The sequence below is a fragment of the Felis catus genome, chromosome X, assembly GCF_018350175.1.
Source record: "Felis catus isolate Fca126 chromosome X, F.catus_Fca126_mat1.0, whole genome shotgun sequence".
NCBI lineage: Eukaryota > Metazoa > Chordata > Mammalia > Carnivora > Felidae > Felis > Felis catus.
In genome coordinates, this window is record NC_058386.1 from 95229316 (window position 1) to 95253588 (window position 24273).

Below are 24273 nucleotides of genomic sequence, written 5' to 3' on the forward strand. Positions count from 1 at the left end.
ATATATATGATGTATATATATATGTGTGTGATGGTATATATACGTATACACATATGATGGTGTGTGTGTGTGTGTATATATATATGATATATATATATGTGTGTGATGGTATATATACATATACACATATGATGGTGTGTGTGTGTATATATATATGATATATATATGTGTGTGTGATGGTATATATACGTATACACATATGATGGTGTGTGTGCGTATATATATATGATATATATATATGTGTGTGTGATGGTATATATACGTATACACATATGATGGTGTGTGTGTGTGTGTATATATATGATGTATATATATATGTGTGTGATGGTATATATACGTATACACATATATGATGGTGTGTGTGTACATATATATATGTGTATATATAGGATGATGTATATATGTGTGTGTATGATGGTATATATACATATACACATATATGATGGTGTAAATATATATATGATGTATATATATATATGTGTGTGCGCGTGTGTGATGGTATACATACATATACACATATATAATGGTGTATGTGCATATATATATACTTACACATATACGTAATGGTGTATATATATATATATGTACACATACACATATATACACACACCACTTTTTAAGATAATAGCAAACATGGGGGGAGATTTTAAAAGGCTACTTCAAAAGGAAACGCACATGTGATAATATTACATAAAATGTATAATATTAAATTATATTTATATATTTATAAAATGCATAATATAAAAGTATATTGATAATGTGTCCTCAACCATAAGGAACTTGAAAAAAATGAAAGCTGACCTCACGGCATTTAGGATTTGTTTTTCCTGAATTTCTGCTTTACTAAGACACTGACAGAGATGATCAACAGACAAAGCTTCGAGCCAAGATTTTACGAAAAATAACAAGAGTGAAAGAAGCTAACTATCTTGATTCCGAATTGGACAAAGGCCATCGAACGGTTGGTCACATATGTGTCCCTCGCCCACGTAGCCCACATACAATCACAAGAAACCGAATGATGCCAGCGACCGGAATGAGCTTGCAACGACACGGGATTCTAAGTGACAGCATCCTAACAGAACGAGACGCCTAGGATGTCGTCACTTTACTCTTCCTGCTCTCCCATTACCACATGCAATACAGATGGAAAGAACACTTACTGTTTATTTCCTTTTTTAAGGCTTTGGCCTTGGGACGTCCGCGTGCCTCAGGCGGTGACGCGTGGGACTCTTGGTTTCCGGGAAGGTCATGATCTCCCGGTTTGTGGGTTCGAGCCCTGAGTCGGGCTCTGCGCTGGCAGTGCTGAGCTTGCTTGGGATTCTCTCTCTCTCTCTCTCAAAATAAATAAATAAATAAATAAATAAATAAATAAATAAATAAGAAATAATGTCGTGCAAATCTGTTGATCTGACCTTGCTTCCCCTAAGAATTCTTTCCACGTGGCAATGAGAACACACAGAAGACGTGAAGTAATGTGGATTCACAATAACTGGTTTATTTACGCTAGCCGTGATCGCACCAGCTAGATGAATATCAGACAAGCATCGTAGGCAAAGACACTCTTGAGCACACAAGCTCAATACACCGATCACAAGAATGGAAATGCTAGCATCCTCCTTCGGTTTACCTTCAGAGGTTTCACGGACCCAGAGACACTGTTAAATCCACACATTTATAACATTTTGTTTCTAGTAATATAACATTCGAAAAAAATTGCAAAAGCTTTATAAACTCTCTTACCTAGCAAGATTATCAAATTCCTTTGACATTTTTTCTTAAATTTTTTTAATTTTTTTTCCTTTATTCTGAAGGGTACAGCTCTCACTTGTTGAAGATGCCTTTCTGTTATGTAGCTGTCTCCTTACAGAAGGAGACACACCTCTGCGCTTCCCCCCACATCATTCTCTCCAGGCTAAAATTAATGCCTTTCCATATATTAATAATACCCCCACAGTCCATATATCTCCACCATCTGTGTTACACCTTCGTGGAGGAAATCGTGGTGTGCAGAGTTGTGCAAGTTGGATCTGTCAATATATAGCATTTTTATAGCCAATGCTGGAAATTCTTGTGTGTACCACAAGCATCTTCTAATCATGCTTTAGGTTACCCTGAAGTCATTACTACCATCATGGATTTGTCTTTTTTTTTTTTTTTTTTTTTTTAACGGACTCAACGGTTCTGATAGAGCGCAATTGTGGCTTGGGGTTTTTTATTTGTTTGTTTCGGGGTGGCGGGGTGCAGGGGAGGTTCTTTTTAAACCCAATTTCCACTTTTTGCCCAGTGAGGGGCTTTTTCAAGCGGGCATCTTTTTTACCGCTCAACACCCCACCCTGCCGGATGAGAGAGCCCTCTTCGGCATTCTCACTTACCTAAACGGCAAGACGCCCTAGGCTCATCTTGCTTCTGTCTGCCCTGACATTTTGCGCCAGCCACCCTCCGAAAAGTCCTGATTCCTTTAAATGGAGGGTAGTTTCAGGAGCCACCAATATCCGGGCACTGCCCGGAGTTTTCCATGATGCTACTCGTAATGGTGGCGGGGGCAGGACGGGGGGAGGGGGAGGGGAGGGCAGGGGGGTGGGTGGGGGAAGGGGGTAGGGGGAGGGGAGGGCAGGGGAGAGGGGTAGGGGGAGGGGAGGGGAGAGCAGGGGGAGGGGAGCACAGGGGGGCGGGTGGGGGAAGGGGGGAGGGGAGGAGGGGAAGGGGGTTGGGGAGGAGGGGGGAGGCGGGAGGCGGGAGGGAGGGGAGGGAGGAGGAGGGAGGGAGGGGAGGGAGGAGGAGGGAGGGAGGAGAGGACGGGAGGAGGGGGGAGGGGAGGGCAGGGGGACGGGCGGGGGGGAAGGGGGAAGGGAGGGAGGGGAGGGGGGCAGGGGTAGGGGACGGCTCACTTAAGAGATTGTTTAGGCTGTCGCAGGGACAGCAAGAGACTTCCAGGGCAAGAGCGCATATTTCCAATTTATCTCCAAATTCCCTGTTCCCAGTCTCTTTTCACTAATCGGGATTGCCATATCATGCTATATATTGCCATACCCAACTCACACACTCACTCCACCTTCACTGTTGATGTTTTCAAAGTTTCCGTTTTCTTTTCTTCTTGCTGGTTCTCCATCCCTGGATCCGGAAATCGCGTCCAAATTGTAAAGGTCCGAATGTTCCTCTCTGCTAGAAGAGCCTGTACCATTTTTACTTGAAAAGGAAAGTAAAAGCCAATCTCGCTCCGGGGGGGCTTTGTCGAGAGTTACCAAAAAAAAAAAAAAAAAAAAAAAAATACATGCCAATTTCATGTACGGACGTAAACAAAAAGAAAATATGTCGTTTATCTGAAATTCACATTTAACTGAGCATCTTGTATTTTATCTGGACATCCTACCTCTCAGGGAAGAGCAGAGATTCTAAAAGCATAGGTCATTTAGTGCCCCAGATAGAGTCCCCTAACACTATTGGAAATCTACGAACCGAAAACAGAACGAAAGGAAACAAAATAATACTGCCTTCCAAGGCCCTTCTAAAAATCTTTCTGATTCTCGTTTTCGTGAGCCAAAATGAGGACCTCGATTTTTGAATTTAAGTCTCTAATTTTGAATATAGGTATTTTCCCCCTTATCACTTTCAGTAGTGTTCTTCCATTCTAATTGCTGCCCCACATATAATTTTGAGCGGTACCCATTAAAGTTTCGGTGGTTCTTACACATAGACACGCTTGACCCATGACCAGAACATTACATTACCTTAAAGCCCCTCAAAGCAACCTAAAATATCCGAAAACACAATATCAAAAATCAATAGAAAACATGTTCTTACTATTACAAACAGTACATTCATGTGGATTAATTCCATAGGTTCTTATACATTTTTCACTACATTAATGTCTTCAAATGCACAACGTGGCTTACAGTATATTCTAATTAATATCACACATTCAGTTTACATGAAGCACTCCCTACAAAAATACAGTTGGGGCCATTTTTCCAGGTGTCAAAACTTTTTGTTCCATATTAACATAAACACAGGCGATTCAGAAAGTTATTGCCACAGAAAAATTTAGTGCAAATGTCCTAATCTTGGCATGGATGAAACGACCCCATGCCTGTTCTCCCAAGTTTGCAGCCCGTGGTGATTGCGGAGATGTAGTCCGAAAACACGTTTCAAAAATTTGCATAGTAAAATTCTTCCCTCTCAATTTTTACCATTTTAATCAGCAGCATCAGATATATGTGTATAGACACACACATATATAAATACATACTCTTTTTCTGATGTAAGGACCACATCACACTTGACAGAAATTTCTCATCTTTAAACATTGTGGGAAATGGACGAAAACAAATGAACTGAGCATGAAATCAAGAACTTGGAATGCAAACGAAAACTATCATAACCGATCCTCAAGAAAGTAGGAGTGGAAGATGTGTGACATATATGCAGCTTTTCAATTTTTATATGTATTATGTATGCATAAGTATAGCTTAACGTACCTATTAAACATTTAATAGCATTGAACATTTAACATCTTTAAAACTAAAACGGATCTAGATAAGAATAATGATTTTCTGAATAATGAGATTATGCTTAAGAGGTATTTTCTTCTTTTTCTTCTCCGCCGTTTCTGACTTTCAGTGTTTTACTTTAGAAATAAGAAGAACAAATTAATTTCAAGAACAACATACACACAAGTAAAAAGGGTTGAAAATTGATGCAACTCAATTTTGGAGGGTATTGTCCCCAGGTGGCTGGATTAGCATTTCATGTGTGCACGCACGTATCCCTCAATTTCCCCTATTTAAATGAATGTCATGTCTTTACAGACGTTTCCTGAGATATCAGCACAGTTTAATTTCATTTTGAAAAAAAAAAAAAACCAGCATGTTTCTGCACTCACGTACATACGTGTTTGTGCATGTGTACATCTGTGCACAACCACGGAAGCCTGGCAAAACTGTGTTCTGAGGATTGTTTCTAGGGGCTGGCATTTTGTGTGATTTTTATTCTCTTTACTTTGTTCGTGTGTTTCCCAAATGTTATCGAATCAGCGAAAGAACGTTTGAAAGCAAGCTATAGACCTAAAACTAAGAAAACGATTGAACTATTTAACTATTATAACTCACTCAGAGCCTGAAGCGGGTAGGTGAGATGTTAAGGGCTGGCAAGGGTCAAGATGACCTTTTTTTCCTTTTTATCTGTGTTGACATAATATCTAATCAACAACATGCCCCTTAAAGCGAATGCCCCCATCTCTATAAAGACAGCTCTCCTACTACTCTTCCTTTCCAATCTTACACCCTAATAAATTTCTGCCTGTTGTTCAAAAAACGGTGATAACAACAAAAAACCAGGCTCTGGCTCCATCTCTAAATCAGAAGGGAGCATCAGGAAATAAATTTGTTAGAATTCAGAGACATTCCTGCCAGGGTAAGAGCCCTCACCTTCCTCTGCGTACGGGAATTTTTTACACTTATAACACTTCTTTCGCCACGAGAAATTCACTGAATGACACCTGTCGCAATCCCAGTCTCCGGCGTGGCGCCGGGGATTGCGACCTGCCGAGCCGGAGAAGGCAGCCTCCCTCTTAAACCGCTGCTGCGAGAACTTCTTGTAGTGGGAGTGCTTACCCCTCCAGTCGGGTGTGGGATTCCTCACGGCAGAAACTGCCGCCGCATCTGCTGTGGCTTCTGCTTCTCCTTCTTCTCTTTCTCCTTCTCCTGCAGTTTCTGCTGCTGCTGCCGCTCCTGGGAGAGAAAAATGCAGGCGGGGTGGGGGGAGGAATGAGTAAAAGGATTCAGAGGGACTGAGGGGTGGCCGTGGACCCGCCTAACGAAGCCCAGGCCCCCAGGACTTGAGAGCAAGGGAGAAAGAGGCACCTGCTGGTCATCGCCCCATCCGGAGATCCCTTCCTCCTCCTGGGCCTCTCCCCCCAACCCCAGGACCACCACCAAAAACAAACAAACAAAAAAAAAGCAGGAGTCCCAGGAGGAGTAACAGACTCGGGGCTTGTTTCTTTCACCGCCTCCCGCCCTGTCCAGGAACCTGTTCACTGCCTCCCGCCCTGTCCGGTCACTTGCTGCAGCCTGAGCAAAAGCAACCATACCTGATGTCTGTGCCTGCTGGTCCCAACTCTCTCCCACGGCCCCTTCCTGCCTTTGGGGCCGGGTGCCCAGCACCCTGAGCAGCTCGCTCCTGAGCGTGTTTCGCTCTGCTTCGACCCCACGGAGCAGCACGAGGTTTTCCTGAAGCTGGGTCTGGGCCTTCTCCTTCTCCTTCTCTCGTGTCGTCCTGAGTTTGTTCACCATGCCGACCAAGACGTTAGTGAACAGCTTCTGCTCGTGGAGTTGATCCTGGAGTTTCCTCACCTTCCGGGTGTCTTCGCGCTTCTGCTTCTCGGCCATGCGCACCGCCAGGGCCAGGGTCCTCCAGGCGCAGGCTTCCTTCATGGCCCCCGACACTGCCGAGTCAGTCAGGATGTCACGCAGCTTTTTCTCCAAGTCACGCCAGGACTCGCACATCTGCATCAGGTAGAACTGTGGGCTGACTCCATTTCGAAGGATTTGCTTGTTGAGGAACTCCACAACTTCCTTCTGGAAGAAGCCACAGGTTGGGTCATTAAAATTCACAGCCATCTTACTCAGAGCCTCCTCAGAGCTGCTCTACCTCCGAGAGCTGGGAGCAAGAGGATATAACCTATGACCTTGACCTCTCTTCTCCACAGTTACTATGTCCCTCCTAGATGGCAAGTCAAATGCCACCTAGTGGAGTGAGGGTTCAGCTGGCTCTCCAGGGAGCCACCCCCGCCCTAGCAGCTCCGAGGCAAAGCCTGAGGGGAGTGACTGGATTTCACCACTAGGGGGTGGATCCGAAGATGAAGACACAGAGCAAAGCAATGTGCTTTCCTCGGGCTGCCCCACCTGGTAGTAAACACACACAAACACACACACACACACACACACACACACACACACACACTAAACGAGCCTGGGCAATATTAATTGAACAAGTACACTGCCTTTCAGCAGGCTGCCACTGGCTTATAAAAGATTTGAAAGCAGGGAATCCGACACCCTTAGCAAGCAGCTACGCCACCCACGGAAACGCGTTAATTACGTTGGATCGGTATATTTCACGGGTTATGTCAACCTGCTCCCGCTGGACACATTTCTGTTCCGGCAGCCTAAGATCTGCAAGTCCTAATATGTGTAGTAGTTGAAAAAGAAAAAAAAAAAAAAACAACCCCACATTGATTAGCTCGCTTTTGAGAGCCGGGCGGTGTGTTAGGTGGTCCGGAGATACAAAGATCGGTGAGACACCGCCCGTGCACGACAGAGACCCACTTTCTAGTATAGTTTTGAACAGATAAACCTATTAAAAATGAAATCCACAACTCAGAAAACAGCTTCTCAGCACCATCATTATTATTTTTTTCTTAAATTTTTTTTTCAGCGTTTATTTATTTTGGGGACAGAGAGAGACAGAGCATGAACGGGGGAGGGGCAGAGAGAGAGGGAGACACAGAATCGGAAACAGGCTCCAGGCTCCGAGCCCTCAGCCAGCCCAGAGCCTGCCGCGGGGCTCGAACTCCCGGACCGCGAGATCGTGACCTGAGCTGAAGTCGGACGCTTAACCGACTGCGCCACCCAGGCGCCCCATCACCATCATTATTATTAAAAGCGAATATTTCTCTCGTTCTCGACAGATGTGTCTCACGTGTAAGACTGATCCCACTGCCCATAGTTGAGCAGGAAGTCATGCCTTAAAGGAGGAACTAGGCAATGCATTTCCGTATTTATCAGAAACTGCACTGCTTTTCTTTACTTTTCTTTTCTGTTCTATTCTTTTATTTTCTTTTCTTTAGGTCTTATTTAAATTCAAGTTAGTTAGGGGCGCCTGGGTGGCGCAGTCGGTTAAGCGTCCGACTTCAGCCAGGTCACGATCTCGCGGTCCGTGAGTTCGAGCCCCGCATCGGGCTCTGTGCTGACAACTCAGAGCCTGGAGCCTGCTTCCGATTCTGTGTCTCCCTCTCTCTCTGCCCCTCCCCTGTTCATGCTCTGTCTCTCTCTGTCCCCAAAATAAATAAACGTTGAAAAAAAAAATTAAAAAAAAATTTAAAAAAAAAATAAATTCAAGTTAGTTAAAATATACTGTAATACTGGCTTCAGGAGAATTCAGTGATGCATCACTTCCCTATAACCCCCAGTGCTCACTGAAATATAGTACCCAGTGTTCATCCCAACAAGTACCCTCCTTAATGCCCATCGCCCATTTAGCCCCTTCCCCCACCTCTCCCCCCGCCCCGGCAACCCTCAGTTTGTTTTATTTAAGAGTCCCTTATGGGGCGCCTGGGTGGTGCAGTCGGTTAAGCGTCCGACTTCAGCCAGGTCACGATCTCGCGGTCCGTGAGTTCCAGCCCCGCGTCAGGCTCTGAGCTAATGGCTCGGAGCCTGGAGCCTGTTTCCGATTCTGTGTCTCCCTCTCTCTCTGCCCCTCCCCCGTTCATGCTCTGTCTCTCTCTGTCCCCAAAATAAATAAACGTTGAAAAAAATTAAAAAAAAAAAAGAGTCCCTTATAGTTCGCTTCCCTCTCTGTTTTTATCTTATTTTTCCTTCCCTTCCCCTGTGTTCATCTGTTTTGTTTCTTACATGCCGCATATGAATGTTTGAAATCATATGGCATTCGTCTTTCTCCGCCTGACTTATTTCCCTTAGCACAGTTTACTCTAGTCCCATCCATGTTGTTGCAAACGGCAAGATTTCATCCTTTTTGATCGCTGAGTCATGTTCTTTATCTTCTTTAGCCATTTGTCAGTTGATGGACATTTGGGCTCTTTACAAATGTTGGAAATTGTTGACAGCGCTTGCTATAAACATTGGGGTGCGTGTGCCCTTTGAATCGGCGTTTTTGTATCCTTCAGATAAATGCCTGGTAATGCAATTGCCGGGTCATAGGGTAGCTCTATTTTACATTTTTAAATGTTTATTTTTGAGAGAAAGAGAGAGGGTGGGAGGGGCAGAAGGAGAGGGAGGCAGAGAATCCAAACACTCTTAGTGTTGTAACTTCTATAAGTTTGAATAAAGATAGTGACTATGGTTAATTCTATATGTCGACTTGACTGGGCCACAGGGTGCCTAGTTATTTGGTTAAACATCATTCTGGGTGTTTCCGACGAGATTAACATTTAAATTGATAGACTTGAATGAAGCAGATTACTCTTTCTAGTGTGGGTGGGCCACGTCTAATCAGTTGAAGGCTCGACTAGAACAAAAATAATAACCCTCACCCGAGTAAGAGAATAACTCCTGCCTGATAGTCTTCAAACTGGGATACCATTTTTCTTGCTGCCTCTGGACTCAAACTGAAATATCAGCTTTCTTGTGTCTCCAGCCTGCTAGCCTTGAGATTGGAGCTACACCGATGAATCTCCTGGTTCTCTGGCCTACGGACTCACGCTAGAACTAAACTCTTGGCTTTCTTGGGTCTCCAGCTTGTCAGTTTGCCCTGCAGATCTTGGGACTTTTCCGTCTCTATAATCACGGGAGTCAATTCCCTATAGTACATAAACTAATCGCTGCATAAGTGAAAACAACGTACCATGACATGTATTCGTAATTACAGTATGGATACAGAGAATTCTCATTGCCCTAAAACTCCTCGGTGCTCTGCCCATCCATCCTCCCCTCAAACCCCGGAAACCACTGAGCGTTTTAACAGTCTCGGTCGTTTTGTCTTTTCCAGAGTGTTACATAGCTGGAATCATACAGTATGTAGTAGCTTTTCCGATTAGTCATACGCATGGAAGTTCCCTCCACGTCTTTTCACGCGTGGCTTGATAACTGATTTCTTTTGAGGGCTAAATACTATTCCGTTGCCCGGACGTACCACCGTTTACTTAACCATTCACCTACCGAAGAACAACTCGGTTGCTTCTGAGTTTGGGCAATTCTGGAAAAAGTGGCTGTTAACTCTTCGCAAGTGCAGGATTTCATGTGGATGTACGTCTTCCAGTTCGTTTGGGCATATAGCAAGGAGGGTGATTGCTGCGTCACAGGGTCAAAGCATGTTGAGTTTTAGGAGAAAATTCCCAACTGTTTTCCAGAGTGGCTGTACTACCTTGCGTTCTCATCGGCGTTTGGTGGTGTCACTGCTCCGGATCATACCATTCTTTGCTTTGGGCTTTATTTTTTTCATGTTTACTTATTTGTGAAAGAGAGAGCGTGCAAGCGAGGGAGGGGCAGAGAGGGGGGGGGGACGGAGGATCCGAAGGGGGCTCCGCACCGACGGCGATGAGCCCAGTGCGGGGCTCGAACTCACGAGCTGCGAGACCATGACCTGAGCTGAAGTCGGACGCTCGGCTGAGCCGTCCAGGTGCCCCCAGATTATAGCCATTCTTTTTTTTTTTTTTTTATTAAATTTTTTTTTCAACGTTTATTCATTTTTGGGACAGAGAGAGACAGAGCATGAACGGGGGAGGGGCAGAGAGAGAGGGAGACACAGAATCGGAAACAGGCTCCATATAGCCATTCTTAATGGTGGGTAGTGGTATCTCACTGTTGTTTTAATTCGCATTTTCCTGGTGACATGTGACGTGAAGCATTTTTTCAAGTGCTCGTTTGCCACCTGTGTATCCTCTTTTGGTGAGGTGTTTTTGTTCAAAGTCTTTGACCTATTTTTTAATCAAAACACATTTTGTTCGTCTTGTTTTCTCATTTTTGAGTTTTAAGAATTTTTTGCACCCTGGGGCGCCGGGGTGGCTCAATCGGTTCAGCGTCTGACTTCGACTCAGGTCATGATCTCACAGCTCATGGGTTGGAGCCCCGCGTCGGGCTCTGTGCTGACAGCTCGGAGCCTGGAGCCTGCTTCGGATTCTGTGTCTCCCTGTCTCTCTCTACCCGCCCCCTCTCTCTCAAGAATAAATAAACATTAAGAAAATTAAGAATTTTTGGCAAACCTTTGGATAACACTCTGTTGCCAGGCGTCTTTTGCAAATTATTTTTTTCCCAGTCTGTGGTTTGTCTTCTCATTCACTTGGCATCGTCTTTTTTTTTTTATTTTTTTATTTTATTTTTTTTTTCAACGTTTTATTTTATTTTTGGGACAGAGAGAGACAGAGCATGAACGGGGGAGGGGCAGAGAGAGAGGGAGACACAGAATCGGAAACAGGCTCCAGGCTCCGAGCCGTCAGCCCAGAGCCCGACGCGGGGCTCGAACTCCCGGACCGCGAGATCGTGACCTGGCTGAAGTCGGACGCTCAACCGACTGCGCCACCCAGGCGCCCCACTGGCATCGTCTTTTGCAGAGCACAGGTTTTTCATTTTAATGATGTCCCGCGTAGCAGTGATTTGTTTCATGGACCTGTCTTTGGTGTGGTATCTGGAAAGTCATTGTCATACCTCAGGCCATATAGGATTTTCCTACGTTATCTTCTGGTTTTTATAGTTTTGTGTTTAACCTTTAGGTTTGTGATTCATTTTGAGCTGAGGGCATAAGGTTTGCGTCTAGATTCATTTCTTGGCATGTGGATATCCAGTGTTCCAGCATTATTTTTTGAAAAGATTACCTTGGCTCCATCGTATTTCTCTTGTTCCTTTGTCAAAGATCGGTTGACTATATTTACGTGGGTCTGTATCTGGCCTCTCTATTCTGCTCTGTTCTTCAATTTGTCTATTCTTGTCTATCCTTTCGTCCATACTACCTTGTCTCAGTTATTGCCTTGAAGTCAGATAGCGTCAACCCTCCGACTTTGTTCTCCTTCCATATTACGTTGGCTATTCTGGGTCATTTTCGTCTCCATATAAAGCTTAGAATTAGCTTGTCAATATCCACAAAATAACTTGCTGGGATTTTGATAAGAATTGCACGGAATCTATAGACCAAGTTGGTTGAAACGATCATCTTGACCGTATCGAGTCTTCCTATCCATGAACCTGGAGTATCTTTTCACTTATTTAGTTCTTCTTTGATTTCATTCATCAGGGGTTTGTGGGTTTCCTCAGATGATCTGTATACATTTTATTAGATTTATACCTAAGTATAAAAACTTAGGTATACTCAAGTATACTCATGTCCTAGTACTTGGGAAGTGTACTGGCCGGTTATTTTCTGGAATGTCCCTCGACTCGGACTTCTCACACGTTTTCTGATGATCAGACTGAAGTTATGCATTCTTTGGAAGACCACTACCGAGGTGGGGATGCACCTTTCTCAGCGCATCATGTTGGGGGTACATGGGGGTACATGAGGTCTCTGTGTCTCATCACTACTGACCGTTAACCTTGATCACTTGGTTAAGGTAGTGGCCGCCAGCTTTCTCTACTATAAGGTTACTACTGTTCTCTTTGTACGTAATAGGTGTCTTGGAGAAGGCATTTTGAGACTGTACAAGTTCATTGTTGCTGCACAAAACTTTGCCTGCTAAGGTTCACATCCTTCAGTGGATTTTTCTAGCAACAGTTACCACTGGGGTGGGGGGAGGTTTAAGAGTGATTTTCTATTCTTCTCTTTCCTTCTACCTGTGTTAAGTATATTTTTCTGCAAGGAAGGGTTGTTGCTTTTTCAATTATTTACTTACGTATGCGTGGACTCATTGGATATGTATTCTACGGATTATAATCCAGTGTGACTGTTATTTATTTTATCGTTTAACTTATTCCGTTTGTAAAGCCTCAAATTAAGGCCTACTATGATGTGCTGCCTTGAGACCTGGTGACATCGGGAGAGCCTCCAATGGCCTAATCACAGTCGTCCTCCTCGTTCTGTTCCTGAGATAAGTCCCCTCACCAAACAATCCTTATCAAGGGGCCCAGGCACCGTGCCTGTTTATCCTGCAGGAGAGGGTTTCAGTTCCTGCCAAACCACGGAATTACTCAAACAAACCAATCTCATCCTCCTGCGGGGACCAAGGGTCACACAACCTTCCTCCCACAGACCCCACTAGTTGGCTGTGCTCCCAAGCACAACACCCTTGTGTCCTTCTATGGCGTGTGGGACCCTACCACCCCACCCCTCCCCGGGCTGTGATGGTAGGTGACTGATAGAGTTCTGTCAATCTCATCAGTCCGGTGTTGGATATCGTGTGTTTGGCCATCCCCACACCACTAGGGCGGGAATCCTTCTCTCACCAATCAGGTGAAGAGGAAGAGATTAAAACATGGCATGTCAAACCCCTAGGCATTCTCTCAGGTTGTTCCTATACTCTTTTGACTTGCAGAAGTGGTTGATTCTTTGGCTGGCAGAGAAAATACCAGAGGAGCCTGGATATCTTGTGATGCCAGTAAGTAAGGGCTTCTTTGCATTTCATAAGAGAAAACTGTGGGCACCTGGGTGGCTCTTGATTTCAGCTCCGATCATGATCCCGGGGTGTCGGGATCGAGCCCCACGTCGGGCTCCGCACGAAGCTGAGCGTGGAGCCTGCTTGAGAGCCCCTCTCTGTCTCCCCCTCGGCCCCTCTCGCCGCCTCGCGTGCTCGCTCGCTCTCCAAAACAAAAACCAAAATTAAAAAAGAAAAGAAAAATGAAAAGAAAACCACAAACCCACAGTTTCCTCCCCCCTGCCCCAGACTTTGGCAGTTTCCAAAATTCTCTGTCTGTAATCCTCTGTCCACCGTAACCATTTTCGTACCCCTTACTTTAATTATAATTCTCGAAGAACTTTTGCAACGGCAATACTAAGTCCTTGCTTCCCAGAAGGTACCAGACTTTTTCATCACACGGCGTCTACTAACAATTGCGTTTATAACACATTACAAATCTCCTCTGTGTGTTCCATTAAACTGCCGGATTCTCCACATATGGTGCCTCCCCATGGAGGGCTCTGTTGGGCTGCTCGGTAAGTCACACGAAGTCATACACAGTAATCCTCATTTCACCAGCTACAGGCTCCTAGAGCGGCAGTCACTCCTGGGAAGCCGGGACACATTGTGGGAGACAAAAGAGTCTCAACCCTGATATTTCAAACATGCATGTCCGAACTACCTGTACGCAAAAGGGCAGCTAACCGTGGAGAGTCTTTCCAGCCTAAAACAAGTGTACTTTTTGTTTGCTTGTCTATTTTGTATCTGCGGCTTCAGGTGGCTGACGTGTAAAACCCAAAGTGAAATTCCATCTTATTTTTGTTTTAATTTTTTTTTAAGTTTATTTCTTGAGCAAGCGAGAGAGAGAGAGAGAGAGAGAGAAAATCCCAAGCAGGCTCTGCACCGTCAGCAGTGAGCCTGACGCAGGGCTCGAACTCACGAACCGTGAGGGCATGACCACAGCCAGAATCAAGAGTCGGATGTTCAAGCGACTGAGCTCCCCAGGCGTCCCTGAAAATCCATAATGGAAAATCGTACATTATGAGAAGTGACTGTTACGTAACAAAACAGACCGTAAAAACATTACTTTTGTTAAAGTGTCGGGGTTGCAAGCGTTATTTTTCTTTAACTAGTTTTAATAACAGGCTTGTGTGTTATTGAATGTGATTTAAAAGCACGTAGCAACAAGTACACTTCAGAAGACAAGTGTTCCCTTAAAGCTGTCGTCTTAGCGAAATACACACTTGCCAACCATTGTGCTATAGATTCAAGATCCTTTTAGAACTCCTTTTTGAGAAATGTCTTTGCAGTGAGTTTATAAGCCACCTAAGAAAAAAAATGGGATCACTATTTTCATAGTCTCCAACTATTTGTTTAAATCAAAATCACATTCCCTGGTTTACTCACCCACTTTATGCACAGCGTTGACTCTACATTTTGGCTGCTTCTAAAAATAAAGTTGAAACTCCCCTCACTCCTCAAAAATCATACTACCATTCAGTCTATTCAAACAACCTGGGACAGACTCCGTAAGATATCGCAGCCAACTTCTAAAATAGTCCAACTTTCCTTTAACCATCTGGCATTTAAAAATGTATGTATACCATTGTTCCCTCAACCATCCCATCCGATATTGGACTGATTTCCCCCCTACCGTAAAAGGTAACAAAGAAATTCACATTCATTTTCGCAGGATATAAATTTACTGAAACTGAGATAATAATTGGGGCGCCTGGGTGGCTCAGTCCGTTAAGCGTCTGACTTCAGCTCACGTCACGATCTCGCGGTTCATGAGTTCAAGCCCTGCATCGGGCTCTTTGCTGACAGCTCAGAGCCTGCTTGAGATTCTCTGTCTCCCTCTCTCTCTGCCCCTCCCCACTTGTGTGCTCTCTGTCAAAAATAAGCTTAAAAAATATTTTTTAATACAACATAAATTCCAGTTAGTTAACATATACTGTAATGTTAGTTTCAGAAGTAGAATTGAGTTAATTCATCACTCACATATAACACCCAGTGTTCAATGTACATTTGTAAATAACATGATCAAAAATATTTGAAAAATTAAAACTCTGTATTTTTAAAATTACCTTTTTTTAATTTATTTTTATTTTTTTAATGTTTTTATTTATTTTTGAGAAAGAGAGAGAGGACAAGCTGGAGAGGGGCAGAGAGAGAGAGGGAGACACAGAATCCGAAGCAGGCTCCAGGCTCTGAGCTGTCAGCACAGAGCCTGATGCGGGGCTCAAACTCAGGAATGGTGAGATCACGACCTGAGCCGAAGTCAGACGCTTAACCATCTGAGTCACCCAGGCGACCCTAAAATTATTTTCTTTTAATTAAACTGGAAGGATGTCTGTATCTTCAGGTGTCACTGCCAAAATTGATGTCTAGCGTATGAAGACACTGATTTTGACCACATCTTAAATTTCACTTCATACTTTGAAAAAAATAGTATAAATTATACCCTTCATTACATACATACACACAGCAAATATACACACAACACATATAAAAATAAATGAGATCACTACCGGTAAACTGTTTGAATGCCAATTTCTGAATACAGTGGTGAATTCACCGAGTTAATCGTCAATTTATGAGAACTGTCTAGAGAGTCAACCAGACTCTCCCTGCTGACTCCTTGTTCAGCTTTTTAAAAATTCTAAACTTCCTTTACGGAATGCCCTTTCTCTTGCCTCCTATAAAAACTAGTGCAAATGTTAACTTCTCCATAAAGCTTTCCCCATAGTTCCATCTCAAATAAATTATTCCCTCCTTTGTACTCTTAAAACACTTCTTCTAGATTCCTATAATAGATTCATCTATAAATCCTGAAAGACCCTGGAAACAAAACAACCGAATAACATATATCTACTTAAGCAGTTAACATTTGCCATATATATATATAATATATTATATATATTTATGTATAAACGTATGCCTTTATATAGGTTTCTATGTTTATGTATTTATTTCTAAGGAATGCTATGTGGGATATAAAAAATTCCTCTGCAAATTTCAATTGCAGGTGAGATGCTCTTTAAGAAATTAAAAACTGTATTTATATCAACACATAATAAGTTGGGCAAATAAGTTATAAAACTTCAACACTACAGTACCCCTTGCGTTAATTACACATAATGATATAAGTATGACGTTATGATGACATATGTCCTTACTGGTTGGCATAGACACTTGTCTATTCAGTGTTGGCTGTAAAATCTGGTTATGTGCTAGTATTATAATACCATTAAAATACACAATTTCTAGTACTCATGATAATATTTACTAATATATATATGTAATTCTGGAACGACAGACACCAAAAATGTAACAGTGGTTTTGCCCAGGTAACAGATTTACACATACTTTTTACATGTTTTTTAAGTTTATTTGTTTTCAGAGTGACGGGGCAGAGAGAGAGGGAAGGAGAATACCGAGCAGGCTCTGCACGATCAGCATGCAGCCCCATGTGGGGCTCGAACTCTGGAACCGTGAGACCCTGACCTGAGCCGAAACCAAGAGGGGAGGGGGGCTTAACCGACTGAGTCACCCAGGAGCCCCAGTTTCTACATATTTTTATACTTTTCTATATCATCTGAATGTTTTATGTTGAACGTGTACTGTTTTTGTAATCTGAAGAACACCAGTTACTTCGGTGTTGGGAAAAACACGTGAGAAACGAGTGCCGCATCCGATCGGCAGCAGAGAGCGGACCCGAAGAGAGCCCTGAGAAGCCCCGCCTCCAGCCTAGTTACCATCGAGTTACCACACCGAGGAGCAGAGGGGCCGACATCCACATCCGGCCGCCTCTGGCTGCAGCTGCCCCGCCCCCCGCCCCGCCTCCACTTCCTCCCTCTCCCTCCATTTCCCTTCTCTCCCGCTCCCCCACCCCAGTCCTGCCACCATTGTACACGCACCGCCCGCCCCGGTGTCCGCCTGCCCAGGTATCCCCCCACCCCATGCCCCAGCCCCGCCCCGGCCCTCCCCCTACCTCGCGTCCGGCCACCCCCCACCTCTGCCTTCCCCCTCCTCCTGCCCTCTGCCCCTCCCCCCCGCCACACCCCCGGCCCTCCCCCCACCCCAAGTCCAGCCACCCGCCATCCCGCCACGCCCCTCCCCCACCCCTTCGCCCCTCCCCCACCCTCCGCCCCCCCCACCCCCCCCACCCCCCGCCGCCGTCCCTGCCCTGCCCCCATTCCGCGTCCGGCCACCCACCGTCCAGCCCCTGCCTTCCCCCTCCCCCCACCCCTCCTCCTCACCCTGTGCCCCTCCCCCACCCTGTGCCCCACCCCCCGCCACCGCCTGCTGCACCCCTCCCCCACCCCTTCGCCCCTCCCCCACCCCCTCGCCCCTCCCCCCTCCACACACCCCTCCCCCCCGCCGCTGCTCCGGCCCCGCCCCTACCTTCCCCCTCCCCCACCACGGCGCCTCCCCCCACCCCTGCCTTACCCCTCCCCCCGCCCCTGCTTTCCCCCTTCAGCCTCCCCCCACCCCCCCCCTCCCCACCACTAGCGGCACCAAGCCCAACAATATGGGCGGCGGCACAGGGAGCTGCCGCCCGGGTAGCCTCACAGGGGCGCCGCCTGCCGGCACAAGAAGGTATCGCAACGAAGGATTGGGGAACAACAGAATGCTTCAATGTAACGAATATGGTTTCATCCCCAGGAATGACACCAAGGAAGTTGTATTTGCACACCAGACTGCCATAAAGAAGACTCCCAGGAAGTCCCTTGGCAGTGGAGGAGGTGGACAGACTGCGGAGTCAGATGTTGAAGGAGAGGAGGGGGCGGACGCAGCAAATGTCAGGGGCAGATGTGCCGCCGCAGTGCAGGTCGGTGACTCTGCGGGGGACCCTAACCGTTAGGGACGCTATCCGCGTGGCAGGGGTCCTCCACCCAATTCCCAGTAGAATTACCGGGACAGTGAGTGTGGGGGAAAGAACCCGGGACCGGAGCGTGCTCGCGAAGGCCAGACCCTCACGGCGCCGGCCCCACCGAGGCGACGCTTCCCCCCTGAATACGTGCGGAGACCGCGTGGACGCGGACCACAGCCTTCCAACATCCTGTGCGGGGAGAAGTGATGGAAGGTACCAGGGCGCGGCAGGGCGCGACAGAGCAAGGTAGACCGGTGACGCCCAATGTGGCCTGGGTGGTGGACCACCGCCCCGCACGGGGCCTCCTCGCCAAAGGTGGTTTAGGGAGGAGGGCGGCAAAGACGACAAGGAAGATGGACGAGATGAGACCCCAGGTCAGCCCCCACCCCCACGTCCCTCCCGCCGCAACCTCGTTTACCCATGCAGACGCCCAGAAAACCCCAAACCGCGAGACGGCAAAGAGGCCAAGGCAGCCGATCCACCGGCCGAGAGTCCGTCCACTCCCGACGTCGAGCAGGGCGACGCGAGGTAAGTGTCCGCTTACCGGCTCTGCCATCATCCGGTTTCGTCGTCCAGCGGGAGGTGAGGAAGAAGTTCCGGCAATAAGAAATGCGCCCAAGATTGGAGCTTCAGCCGTTAAGTGCCTGCTTGTTGCCCATTGGCCAACCAGAACTATCGGCATTATTATTTTTACCTAAAAACGTCGGTTTTTGGTTAGTGACAAACGCAGTTTTTAAAAAAAGAAAAAAAAAAAGCCTGGTTTGTCTCAAGACACTGTTCAAGGTTTTCAAATGGTTTCCTATCTGGTCAAGTTGACATGTTTAAGAACTTCATTTTTAATGTGTAATAAAAGTTCACAACTCGATTTTTTTCCAAAAGTTAACAAACGGCAAGCACCTGTTAATAAAGGTCTCAAATAATAATAATAATAATAATAATAATAATAAAGGAAACAGCGTTGGCAATGAAGACACACAGAGTTTCACTCACAGAATTCCACACATACACCACACTCACACCACGGACACACAACCACACATAACAAAACACACACCCATTACATATATCACAGACACTCAAGTATTGACACGCACACACTGGTATGCACCCCAAAAATACCACCCACATACACACACACACACACACACACACACACACAGGAAGAAAGAAAATAGTGTTGGAAAATGGAAATCTTGAGTAAACTGATAAAAACTTTTCAACAGTAAATAATTCCGCAACGTATACGTATATCAAATTATCACATTGTCTGCTTGCAATATGTACAATTATATTTGTCAAGTATTCCTCAAGAAGGTTAAAACCGACAAGAGCGGGTCACTGAACAAAGAGCGCACCAATGACATCCCACCAGTCTCAGGTTAGTAATAGTGGTATTTGTCCAATTAATTTCCATTTGCCATCCCATGCGTGCCAGAAACTTTTAACCCCTACCCTTCCTTTGCTGTTTCAAGACAACACTTGCAAATCTGTTTTCTTCTTTTTTTCAGATAAGATAGCGCTAAGAGGAATGTTTTCTGTGTGATTCTCAATCCCGATACCCCATGATTTTTAAAAATATCTATTTTTTTAATTTATTTTAATCTTCATTTATTTTTAGGACAGCGCAAGCAGAGGAGGGGGAGAGAGGGGGACAGGGGATCCAAAGTGGGTTCTCCGATGACAGTCTGATGGCAGTGAGCCCGATGCGAGGCTCGAACTCACGGCCCGCGAGATCACGACCCCGAGCCGAAGTCGGACACTCAACGGACTGAGCCACCCAGGTGCCCCGTGATTTCTTTTTTCTTAATTAACAATATCCTTCTATTGAAAAAGTAACAGGCACATAGTAAAATTTTTAATGAGGCAAAGGGTATACGATGGAAAAGATATCTCCCTACTGCCCTTGACATCCAGGTCCTTTCCTTGGAGACGCTCGCTATTAAGAGTGTCTTATTTATTATACTTTCACCTAAAAGTTGTATCTGTCTGTTTCTCTTTTACACAAATGCGAGCATAGCAGTCACACTGTTCTGTATTCTGCCTTTGTACCCTTAACCGTCTATCTCAGGAACTTTTTTATAGGTACATGTGCATCTATCACATTCTTCGAACAGCTGATCATCGTACAGAATTTATTTATATATTTTTTTTCAACGTTTATTTATTTTTGGGACAGAGAGAGACAGAGCATGAACGGGGGAGGGGCAGAGAGAGAGGGAGACACAGAATCGGAAACAGGCTCCAGGCTCTGAGCCATCAGCCCAGAGCCCGACGCGGGGCTCGAACTCAGGGACCGCGAGATCGTGACCTGGCTGAAGTCGGACGCTCAACCGACTGCGCCACCCAGGCGCCCCAGTACAGAATTTATTTAAATGTTTACCTGAAGGAAAGGCACAAAGGGTGTTTTGACCCTTTGGCTATTATAAACTGACCTGTGATAAACGTCCTCGTGCGTAGAGGTACAGATATTTTAGCATGTAATATCTCCAGGGTAAAATTCAAGTATTGACGGTAAGACAGTTAACAGGCCGGATAATATGTGAATTTTTTTAATGCCGATACGTGTTCTTAATTGGCCCCCACACTAATGTCGTCGGTGGCGCTTTCAACCAACAACACGAGAGTGTCTCACAGTCCACGGCCTCCTCTACTTCAGGTAGGTGACTGTTCTTCTAGGTGTGACCTGCTACTTGGAGCTTTAGCAAAGTGATAAGAGAAAGTGTTATATCCTTGTCTTCATTTAGGTTTTTTAAATTACAGGTAAGATGAAGCATCTTTTTGTACTTCCAAATCACTTACAAATATTTTTTCCTGGTTTGCCTCTTTGTACACTTTGCTTACCCTTATATTGGCTCGTCTTTTTCTTATTCAGAAGGGCACTTTTTTTAAAAAAGCTTATTTAAGGGGCGCCTGGGGAGCTCAGTGGGTTAAGCGTCCGACTTCAGCTCAGGTCACGATCTCACGGTCCGTGAGTTCGAGCCCCGCATCGGGCTCTGTGCTGACGGCTCGGAGCCTGCAGCCTGCTTTGGATTCCGTGTCGCCCTCTCCCTCTGCGTCTCCCCGACTCGTGCTGTGTCTGTCTCTCTCTCTTTCAAAAATAAATAAATAAAACTTTATCATAAATAAAATAAGGTTTATTTATTTTTGAGAGAGAGAGACAGTGTGCAAGCAGGGGAGGGGCAAAGAGAGAGAGAGAGAGAGAGAGAGAGAGAGAATCCCAAGCAGGCTCTGCACTGTCAGCGAGGAGCCAGATGCAGGGCTCGAACATGAGATCATGACCTGAGCCGAAATCAAGAGTCAAAGGCTTAACTGACTGAGCCACCCGGGTGCCCCTGAAAGGGCCCTTTATATCCTCGGAAGCCTAGTTCTTTTTATGTCAAACGCGTCGTCAGTATATTTTCCAGTTGCCATTTATCTATCGGGTGACTTCTCTAGGATGCTTTTTACTGAGAAAATGTGTTAATTGCTTATGTCGTTAAATTTATCATTATTTTTCGGTAAAGATTTGGGCCTTGTGTCTTGCTGTAGGGAGGCTTTCTCTATTTCATGGATGTAAAACATTTTCCCCAAGTTCTCTTCCAAGAGACGTTTTCCAAATCCATTCTTCCTGTGTAAATCTTTGAGCGGTCTGGCATTTATTTTTAAGGAAGGAGTGCATTAAGAATCTAGGTTTCTCTCTTTTTCTTTCAAAAGAGATAGCCAGTTGTCCCAACATCATTTATTGAACTATTTGTCTTTTCGTCACTGGAAAAAATACCGTTTATCATATACTAAAGTCCCATCATTAGTCGGGTCTATTTTTGGACACTTTTCTGTTTCACTGATGTATCTATACCTGTGCCGGTACTGAGCAGTTTTATTTACTGTACATAGTTAGTACATTTTATTATCTGGTCAGATGAGCCCCTCTGTTATTTTTGTTTTTCAGGAATTTTCTTTGCCCATTCTGTTCTTTTCTTAAAAGCGTATTTATTTGGGGGCGCCTGGATGGCTCGGTCAATTGAGCTCCCGACTTCGGCTCAGGTCGTGATCGCACGGCTTGTGAGTTCGAGCCCCACGTCGGTCTCTGTGCGGACAGCTCAGAGCCTGGAGCCTGCTTTGGATTCTCTGTCCCTCTCCCCCTCCTCCACTGTGTGCGCTCTCTCTCTCTCTCTCTCTCTCTCTCTCAAAATAAATTTATTTATTATCACGTGTGTGAGTGGGGCAGGGGCAAAGGGATGGAGAGAGAGAATCCCAAGCAGGCTCCATGCTGACAGCGAGGGCTCCATGTCTGGAACCGTGAGATCATGACCTGAGCCGAAACCAAGACTTGGACACTTAACCGACTGAGCCACCCAGGTGCCCCTTGCCCCTTTCTGTTCTTAACTTATGTCTCCAAAAGTTCACGTCTAGCTCCGTGAACCTCGAGTGGTCAGTGTCGTGTTCCCCTCTACTTCACCCTGTCGGTGAGGGCGGGAGTCCTGCTCTGGGGCCACCAGGATGGTCTAGCATGACAGACACTTTACAGGTGAGTTTGACAGAAGTTTGTTAACCACATATGTTCACCATCTGGGGGAGGAGGACACGTGCCATGTAGGGCCACACAAGTGTTCCATTCCAGAACAGGGGGAACCAGCGGGTGCGAGGGAAGGCCGGCCTTGTAGTTACAAGAGGATGGGGTGCCCCCCGCTTCCTGCGGAAGGAAAGGATTGGTTTGTCTAAATTTCTCCGGCTGGAGGGTTGCCGAAACCTTCACCAGCAGGCACCGTGCCTGGTCTGTGTGCTAATTGGGGGTTGTTTGCTAGAAGACCGTATCCACGTGAGCACGGTGGAGAGTGGAACGTGCAGCTGGGCTCTTTGAGGCCCTCTTCGTTTTCCAAGGTATCGAGATACGCACCAGATTAGGCCTTACTCCACAACCGACCCTTGAGGCCTTGACCTCGATTTCAGCCTTGATGATGACTGAGCCTTCCGGAGAGTATGGTAAGTACCTCCCTAGGAAACGAAATACGTCGCTACTTGACCAAGAGGAAGAGGGCCACGGGGTGAGGTTGTTGTAAAAAACATAGACTTTGGAAGTGCCCACCTTGATAGGCGATAAAGTATATTGAGAGACCTGTGTGCCACTGTTGTAGGGAGTGTTTGTCCCCAGGGGGTACAGATGGAGATAAATCAATGCCAGTGGCAAAGGTGACAACCCGCATGGGCTCCATCTGCCATTCTTTAAGTTAAATAGGAGTTTTTTAAGAAGCTCATTCTGCCTCCTGATTATACCATCTGCCTGGAGTCTACAGGAAAGGTGGAAATTCCACTGTATATCTTCTTCAAGAGCTCAACATTGTGGCGGGCACCTGGGTAACCTAGTCGGGTAAGCGTCCAACTGTTGATTTCGGCTGAAGTCATGATATCACAGTTCGTGAGTTCAAGCCCTACATGGGCTCCATGCCCACAGTGAAGAGCTTACTTGGGGTTTTGTCTCTCTCCTTCTCTCTCTGTTCATCCCCTGTTCGTGCTCTCTCTCTCTCTCTCTCTCTCTCTCTCTCTCAAATACAATTTAAAAAAAAGAAAGAGCTCAACATTTGGCATTCTGAGAATCAAAACTAGTGCTTTGGTCACTATCAGTAATGCCTAGAATTCCAAAGGGCATAAGGAGCGTCTTGTGGCTGTGTTGTATGCAGAGACAACGTGTTTTCCATTTTGGGGGTCTGTGAGGCAAGAGCTACCCAGTATTCTTTACCCCAAAGGAGAAAAGTTGTAGGCAGTGGTCCATGAGTTTGTAAACTTGTACACATGGGGTAATTTTTTGGCCAGGGTGTCCAACGCTACAATGCCCGTCTGACATGTGACCAATTATGCTGACCCTTGAGTCTCTTTCTTTGCAAGGAACGTTATTATTTTGGTGGGGGTGGGGGGAGAAGGAGAGAGAGAGAGAGTAAGCAGGAGAGGGGCAGAGGGAGAGGGAGACAGAACCCAAGCAGGCTCCACACTGTCAGCACAGAGCCTGACGTGGGGCTCGATCTCACGAACCCTTAGATCGTGACCTGAGCCGAAACCGAAAGTCAGACGCTTCACTGGCTGAGCTACCCAGGTGCCCCCGTATCGGGGACCTTCTGATGAAACGATGAAAAACACCTCCCCACTG

The 24273-nt window shown here is 45.8% G+C and overlaps 1 protein-coding gene and 1 pseudogene across 1 annotated transcript; one reads left to right on the forward strand and one right to left on the reverse strand.

Annotated features, from left to right (window-relative positions):
* Positions 1-2862: 2862 nt before the first annotated feature.
* LOC123383484 (testis-expressed protein 13C-1-like) lies at positions 2863-6826 on the reverse strand. The gene is made up of 2 exons (XM_045051100.1): positions 6089-6826; positions 2863-5729 (listed from the first exon to the last, which is right to left on the reverse strand). The coding sequence occupies exons 1-2, from the start codon at positions 6615-6617 to the stop codon at positions 5386-5388; spliced, it is 873 nt and encodes a 290-aa protein (XP_044907035.1). The 5' UTR covers positions 6618-6826; the 3' UTR covers positions 2863-5385.
* A 10299-nt stretch (positions 6827-17125) lies between these two features.
* On the forward strand, positions 17126-19830 carry LOC111558680 (annotated as a pseudogene).
* Positions 19831-24273: the final 4443 nt, after the last annotated feature.